Source organism: Lathyrus oleraceus, chromosome 7, assembly GCF_024323335.1.
Source record: "Lathyrus oleraceus cultivar Zhongwan6 chromosome 7, CAAS_Psat_ZW6_1.0, whole genome shotgun sequence".
NCBI classification, from domain to species: Eukaryota; Viridiplantae; Streptophyta; class Magnoliopsida; order Fabales; family Fabaceae; genus Lathyrus; species Lathyrus oleraceus.
This window is the reverse complement of record NC_066585.1, coordinates 189,177,625-189,186,224: the sequence shown is the minus strand read 5'-3', so window position 1 is coordinate 189,186,224 and position 8,600 is coordinate 189,177,625. Positions and strand designations below refer to the sequence as shown.

Genomic DNA, 8,600 nt, shown 5'->3' with positions numbered 1-8,600 from the left:
ATGCATCTGCGAACAAACTCTGAAAACACATACGGAGGTGCATCTCCAAATTAAATTTTGATAAAGTGAAAGAAGCTCAACCATTTACGCTTATTTTAGGTAGAAACGGTGCGTCTGAAAATACATCTTCAAAATTTGGGGACATTTTTAACTTTTCGTCAAGGAACATATAGAGATAGAAAAAAATTTCTCTTAAATTTTGGAGGCCGGCCCTGCACATACACATATATTTGTCAAACGCAAGTCCTTTTCCTAATTTTCTTCTTTACTTTTCCTCATAAAACTAATTGGAAAACAATGTTATTCAGCCTTAAAAGTTACATACAATACAATAATACAACTACAAAGCAAAACCGGGCTGCGAATATTAGGTGTGAACACCAAGAAGTCTTCCTAATGAGAAGGATAAATGTATATAAATCACTAAGCCCTATGGAAGGATCCCCAACAATCCAAAGCAATCTAATTTTTTTTTTCTTTTGGGTAAAAAACAAAATTGAGATGACAAATGCAACCCGATATCACAGCCTTGAAGATAAAATTACAAAAGTAAACAATGTAGATCACCACCATCTTGCTTCTAGGATTAAGATGTACTCTGCAAAAGATCAAGAAAAAACCATTACCTTCACATTTAGATACTATGCCTTGTTACTCTCGTCCTATTACAATAAAAATGTGAAGAACATACGTTCAAACGGATAGTTCATAAGATCTGTAGCCAGTGTTTGAGAGGAGAATAGGTCAAGGATAATAAACAGATGGGTAACTAGAAATCTATATCAAGCATTCTGTGCTAAAAGTTTAATCGGAAAAACCAAAAAGTATATAATAAACTGAAAAGGTGAAATCACCAGAGAGACAGTTACATTCCCTAGATTTTCTAAAGCAAACATTTTCGGAGTGATGGATTAGAATTACATGCAGGACATACGTTTCTATACAAAGGAAAATGTGATCAGTGGATAGAAGATAGGACTAGCAAACCTCATTAATAGTTTTCCATAATTTTTCTGAAGAGTTGTTTTGGTGCTGCAAATGCAAAGTGAAATCAAAGAGTTAAAATAAGATGTTAGTTTAAAACCACTGGACCAAATAAAGTACAGACCAGTGAAACAGGGACGACGGAACCAGGGCCAAAAAGTTCATAGAACATAGTCAATTATACAAACAGTTAGTTTACCTGGCAATCCAGTATACTTCTCGTACTGCTCATATGCTTGTCCAATAAACATCTCCATTCCTTCTACAATAGTGACTCCTGATTCTTCTGCTTCCTTCAAGAGTCTAGTAACTTTTGGTGTGTAGACAGCATCGAAAACCAGCGAGTAAAATTTCAATGCATGCTACAAAAACAAAGGAGTGATCAGTTCCCCGAGTTCAACATACTCTCATTCCATAGTAAGATATATTATGCCTTAATCGTAGTAATATTTGACAGTGACACCCATCTAGAACAGAAACACCATGGGCCAAACATGAATTTCAATGGCAGAAGTGTTTATTTGGGCCAAAGCTCCACTTCTACATAAAGAATGAGTATTCTTGATAGCGAATACACATAATTTAATTTGTAAGCACAACCAGTGCAAAACGTTTTTACATGTGCATCCAATCGCATTTCATCATGTTGGTATTTTAAAAACCAGCATAACAAAGTGGCATCATGATGTGATTTGATTAGATGCATGTCTAAAAGAGTTTTACGCCATCAGTACATACAAATTAATCTCTTAAAATATTGTAATATTACAAAATTATAGTGAAATCAGCAAATGAAAAATGCATTTTCAAAGCAAATAATTATATTTTATTGGCATAGAAATCCAATCTGCAAAAGGAAAATGAAAGTAGATGTGGTCATTAAAATATCAAACTAAAAAATTCCACTAATAATAATAGCACACTGATTGATAGTACAACTATATAAGGAGTATACCTTAGAAATAGGTGTTTCATCAACTTTTGGTTGCATTCCAATAGATGTTGTGTTTGCAAGAATCATACCATCCTCTGGATGGTAACTATCTAAATCACTGAGGGCTAAAGCATCTCCACCGATTACATCAGCAAGTTCTCTGGCACGATCTATATATGAATATAAATGAATAATACACATAATGCATCATTAAATATGTTTTACAGGAGAAGCGAAATAAAAAAACAAGAGTGTTTTTGTCATAAAAGCTATATAGTGAATGCGACACTGATTGAAGCCGCAGGCAACACATGATTTTGTGCAAAATTTGTGTAAATTTTCCGCATCCATATGACAATAAACTGAACAAACAAATCTACATACATGAGTGGAACACACAAGATTGTAAATCCAGAAACCTTTTCTTATTTAAGAGAAAATATTAATAAGCAAAAGAATAGAGTAATGCATGGTTCAAATCAATATAATTTGCATCCATTTGGCAATGAACTGAACAAACAAATCTACATACATGAGTGGAATACATAATATTATAAACACAAAAACCTTTTCTTATTTAACTAATCAATATAACTAATTATTCACAAAACCATGCAACTTTTTCACTAAAATGGTTTTTCTCTTCTAGACTAGAAGTAGAAACATCTCATGAAGATGATTAGCATCCATTTAATCAACTATAACAATTCACCAGATTATCAACTATCCCCACATATGGTGTTTTGCAACAAGATCGGGAACCTTTCACAATTGAATTTCTTTTAACTTTACGTAGAAAAATAGGTATCATTAAGCTTACCATAGGTGCGGTTTGCAATCACAATCCTGGCTCCTTTCTCTTTTGCACCATAAGCAAGTGCCTTACCAGCACCACCAGCACCAATAACAACAAACAGCTTACCAGCTAACGGCGAAACAGCTGTACCACTGCTATTGAGCTTACCTGCCAAAAAATGATTTATGTACTTAATAACATCTCAGAAGGCGAGAGTTACCTACAACAGTAACAGTATAAATTTCTAGCAGCTAGATTTGACGCCTACCTCGTAGGCCATCCTCAATAGCAGAAATAGCACCAACATAATCAGTGTTATACCCAATCAACTTCCCATCTGTCGGTCTTCTTACAATACAGTTTACAGCTCCTATTGACTGCATAACCAATTTGAAAAAAAATATTAGGAAAATAGAAACACTTCTCAAGAATGATCTGAGAGTATTGAATGTACACTGTAACATAATGTAAACTAATAACCAAATACCTTAGCCACTGGATCAACCTCATCACAGCACTTAAGGGCAGACTCCTTGTGAGGAATAGTAACACTGAAATATATAAATATTATAGATCAAACCCTAGTAGTGTGAGAGATAAAATATGTATATACCAGCTACGGTGTTTGGCAAGCAATAAATATTATAGATCCATTAACCTTAAACAATGATGTAAGATATCATGAAAAAAGCCTTACAGATTGCAATCTTCAAATCAAACAAACCATAAAACTCATAGAAGATAAATATCTAATATGATTTTATATTCTTATTTGGAACTACTTTGACAGCACTTCCTATGTTTCGAAATATTGTTATTAGGTGGCAAGTATCCTGAAACTTAGTGTGGACATATCAATAACCCAAGCCATGGATAAATCAGTAGTAGACTAATAGCTTACTCTCCAAACATAGCTTGTTAACAAACCCATGAGAGTGTAGCATGTATTACTATAATACCACTTAGCATAACGTAACCATGTATGACATGCAAGAAATGCCAAAAAATTAGAATACATAAGTTCAAACAATCTTCAGAAGGAGTTCAAACCTGAATCCCACAAAATCTGTTGATGAGTAAGTCCTGAGAAAATTGGCAAGGTCATCCACCAATAAAAATACAAAAACTCCATTGAAACCAACTGTCTTGAAGGCTTCATTAAACAATATGGGTGATTTACTGTGACTGACAGGCTTCCCAATAATCCCATATACTTTTGTCTCAGGTCCCAGTTGTCTGAAATTGTATAGATGCAACAGATCCTTAATTGTAGGTTGACCAGGAGCTGAAACTACCCCTGACTCGAGTGTACCAAAAGTGAGATACCCACCAAATTTTGCACAAAGCACGCGTGAAATCAATCCCCTGTCACCCATAACAAGTCCAATGAATGGAACCTGAAAATCCCAACAATAGTTATGTTAAAATTAATTTTTCTTCATATAACACACCTTAACGCAATAATTATCAAATATAAGCATTATCAGTCAAACTATAATCAGCAACAGGATTGCTGTTTGAGGGGAATGGGACTTGAAATTGACAACATTAATTTTAAGGAATCATATATGAGACGGTCATATAATCCAGACCTATTACAGATCTTCATTTGACATGTAAAATGTAAACTGTAAAGGCAGAGTACATCATGAATTCATTTCAGCACCATCAGTATATTGTTTTAAATGGTAGGCACAAAATACTGGTTAAAATTTTGCATTTGCTTCCATTGCATCGGTCTCTTTATCTTCATCAATAAGCACATTGACAACAATTTTGACCTCTCTTCCTCAACTTAGTTGTCTATCAATCAGAAAGAAACAGATTTCTTAACCAACCTTGAAGTACTTTTATAATTATGATCATGCAATAATTGAAGACAGAAATGTATAAGGTCCATAACCCACCATCAAAGATAAGAGATAATGTGCATGGGATCAACATTTTATTCAAAATTTCCGCTTTCAGACATACATGACTTACTTGGGAATGCACCATAATTTGAAACATTCGTGCCACGTCAGTGATCTCCACGGCAGTCGTTGCGATCTTTACTATGTCTGCCCCAGTTGCTTGTATTCTTGCCACAAGGTCGCCAAGATCCTCAACTGACGGAGTATACTGATAGTTGTGAGATGAAACAATGACTTTGGTTTTGTTGAACGTCTTCCCACGTATAGAGTCATAGAACTCGTGAGCAACCTTTGGAGATATGGCAGGAACATGAAATGTCGCACTAAGTTTAGAATTCAGAACATATCAGATAGCAAATAACACAAGGACAGTATCCAGCTTCATCAAATGACAGAAAAGGTATTCATCACCATCATACTTACCACCTTCCCATATCCTAATAAGCATTCAATAAAGTGAAAAGAAACAAACCTTAAGTTCAATATCAACGTAATCAGCTCCCAATTCCATGGCTAACCGTAATGCATCCAACCGTCGGTTTTCATCACCATCATACTTACCACCTTCCCATATCGGTCTAAGAAAAGGTATAATGTTTTGATCATCATTCAATACAATTCAAATTATCAACAATTAATCAAAAATGAACATAGTAACGCGAAAAGGAACCTGTAAGTGAACAAGAAGGGCAAGGAATGGTGTTGCTGAATGAAAGTGTTAAGATCTTGATGAGGATTGAAAGTGCTGAGAGAATCTAATCGAATTTCGACAAGGTCTGCTCCATTGAGTTTAGCTTTTTGTATATCAAGTACCATTTTTTCGACGGTTTCGCCCATTATAGGGACGCAGATTAACGTTGCATTCTTCATCATAAATTGAACTAAAGAGAAAGATAATTGAGTTTAATTAAGTTGAGAGGATTAAATTGAGAGAATAGAAGGAAATAAAAATGTAGTAGTTACCGGTGGTAGGTGCTGCTTTCCACTCTGTTGTATGACGGAAAATGAAGGGGTTGTTGGGTTATGTAATGGATGGGGTTGGTGGAAGCAGTGGTAATATAAACCGAACCGACCGACCGGTTTGATAGGTAGGACCAGGAACCGGGCCCAAGAAATTGCAATTTTCAGGTTAAAACTAACTACTGCCATAGAAAGAACCAAATTTTGTTCTAGACTTACTTCTCAAGACTTGCCGCAGAACCAAATTTCATCTCCTTTATAGTTAGATGATTTGGTATTGTGTTTGAGTAGCACCTGCCGGAGCTCCCCCGGGTCATTTTAGGTGTGTAATGAATGGGCTTGTAGTATCCGGTTTTTGGATCTTGGAGTTAAGTCAAGGAGAATTTAATTTGTCACCCATCTATAAATGGAACCCATAGTTTCAAATTGTCAAAATTGTCTCTGATTAAAAAATTGAATGAAATTTCCGTTCAAAACTTCAGTTAGACAAAATTAAAATTTCAGGTACAAACAAAATTCCGGTAGTGTATTGTAAATTTTTGGTATACTGAAATTTTTGAATTTCCGATAAGTTACAATTAATATCAGAAATTTGAAATTTATCATTTGATACCGGAAATTTCAATTAAAGTGAAATTTTCGATAATGTTATTTGTTTGAAAATTTAAACGCTCAAAATTTTGCCGACGATTTTGGATGGTTGTTATTGCATTGACAGTTTTGTGTGTCCAGAGTAAATGCAAAGTTGTATAAATAAGGGATCACCTGTTGTTTGATAAAAACATTTCAAAAAATGTGTTTTCCTCAATTTTTGATTAAGTCATAAGTGTACTACAACGGAGCTTCACCTCTCGTAGAGTTGCGTCTTCTGGATGACACAACATCTTTTGTTGGCCTTACGTCCAAGTTGAATGAATTGTTGTTTGATACTGAAAACTGAAAAATGATAAAGATCGAATTTCGTGAAGATTGGATTGATACTGACAGAAGGGTGAAATACAACATTATTGAGTTGAAGACCGATGAAGATGTGAAGGATATGTGAAGATCATTTCGTTGTAGGTTAACAAAGAGGTCGGTCGAGTTAGATATTAAGATTTCAAGGTCTGTCGACGACATAATGAAGATGATGAAACGTCCAAAATCATCTGGTAGTGTCTAGGTTTTCTTATGTAACTCACTATCAAATGTTAGTTTATGTTGATGTTGCATGAATGAAAGATCAAAAATATTATCTAATAAAAAAGTTTCTGATGAAGATGTCTGAGTAATATACAAATAATACATAATATAAAAAATATATCTAAATAGGCCTCCCACAGGCTATGTGTGCAGCCCAAGATAATCCAGTATAAACCTCGACATCTGGGTTTATCAAACCCATGAGGTTATCAATAATAACTACAATCACCTAGAGGTACTACTGATCATCGGCGTCAACTGTAAGAGGCGGCGGAGGTACGTCATCGACAGGTACCCCAACATCAGAAGGTATAACATCATTTGTATGCTCAACAAGTGGGATGATGTGAGGGTGTGGTCCAGCGAGATACCACTCTAAGTAACCATCATCACACTGCGAGGGATGCTGAGCAAGAACTACTCGATCTCTAATGGCACGACCAGAGCTGATGAAATTACTCTGAAAACACCAATCAATGCCTGTAAATGGTATATTCGAAATTGGTCATAGGATACTCTAAACATATACATACTATCGCAAACACCTCTCAGGCAAGTGTCTAGCAACCATGGTCTCCCACCGCATATAACCTGAATATAATGAAGACTCCTCGAATTCACAATGGACTCTATGATCAGTGTATGGTGTCCAAATGACATAATCTACATTCAGCGCATTGAGCCTCCTCTTGTACTCAACAACAACATGGGGATGTGACTGTCTGGGCCTCAATTCCCTCGCCCATGGGGACCCCACTCGGGAATGTCGCACTCTCATGTCACGTTGGATGGGGAAATGCTTGTATATCCAGCATTGATATCAAAACACAGGCACAACAAATAATAAATAAGAAATGTTATTCATTACAATTAAATAAGAAATCAACAACAAATAATAATTTCAAATATACATGTAACAGACTCAAATAACCAGCAAGTTGTCTGGTCTCAAATATTATCGCCATTTTAAGTGTTGTATATATAATGGTCAACGCAACACACCCTAAAGCCCAACTGGTAACCTCAAGGCTATGAACAAACACGCGTAGTTGGCGTCAATATAAACATCTGACTTGTCCGCAAAGAGAGTACATGTTATTAGATGTAGCATGTACATCCTAGCGGCATCATCATACATCTTCTGAAGTCAAGACATATGAAGGTGAGCGCCCTTGTTGAAGGCAAACTCCTTCTGCACGACCTCCTCAAAAACTCTCAAATCTTGTGCATCAGTCATACATGCAAGCGAAAGGCTAAGAAGAAAAGCCATCCAAAATTTGTCGCTGATGGGGAGATGGAACAATGAGGAAACATCATCCAGAGTGATAGTCATCTCCCCAAATGAAAGATGAAATGAAGATGTCTCCTTGTGCCATCTCTCATAAACACATTAGGTAGTGGAGCGTCGAGCATGGTGAGGGAGCAGTGGGCAAAATCAAAGAGCTCGAACTCACCTACAATCCATCTGACCGACTCAGGCATCAAAATATTTGGAAAGTCCTTCAGCTTTGACCCGTGCGATGTCACCTTCAAGCGGATATAATCATGTAACAAATTTTTTTTAAAAAAATAGCAATTAGCTTTCATGGTACAATAATAAACAAATTAAAGTTAAACAAGCATTGTTCTGATTAGGCCATGAGTATTGGGTTTGGCCATTGTTTACTCACTATCACCCATGCTTTCATTCTGAACCCCCCCTGACCAAGGCAATTTCAGTGGGCCTTGGCCCCTTAGACCCATGCGCCTGAAGCATATTTGCACCGTTTTCCACTCCACGTGCCCCTAGACCATTAATTCATTGTAATTGTTTTTCTTTTATTTTTTTTCT

The 8,600-nt window shown here is 36.0% G+C and overlaps 1 protein-coding gene across 2 annotated transcripts; it reads right to left on the bottom strand.

Moving 5' to 3' along the window:
* Positions 1-247: 247 nt before the first annotated feature.
* On the bottom strand, positions 248-5,891 carry LOC127100510 (bifunctional 3-dehydroquinate dehydratase/shikimate dehydrogenase, chloroplastic). Of its 2 annotated transcripts, none has more exons than XM_051037722.1 (12): positions 5,591-5,891; positions 5,298-5,508; positions 5,100-5,205; positions 4,689-4,916; positions 3,765-4,111; positions 3,202-3,265; positions 2,983-3,091; positions 2,739-2,882; positions 1,940-2,088; positions 1,184-1,346; positions 988-1,032; positions 248-598 (listed from the first exon to the last, which is right to left on the bottom strand). In XM_051037722.1, the coding sequence occupies exons 2-11, from the start codon at positions 5,498-5,500 to the stop codon at positions 992-994; spliced, it is 1,554 nt and encodes a 517-aa protein (XP_050893679.1). In that variant the 5' UTR covers positions 5,501-5,508; positions 5,591-5,891; the 3' UTR covers positions 248-598; positions 988-991. The 2 variants fall into 2 exon arrangements, with proteins under 2 accessions (XP_050893679.1, XP_050893680.1); XM_051037723.1 differs by having other exon boundaries at positions 4,698-4,916; positions 5,591-5,879.
* Positions 5,892-8,600: the final 2,709 nt, after the last annotated feature.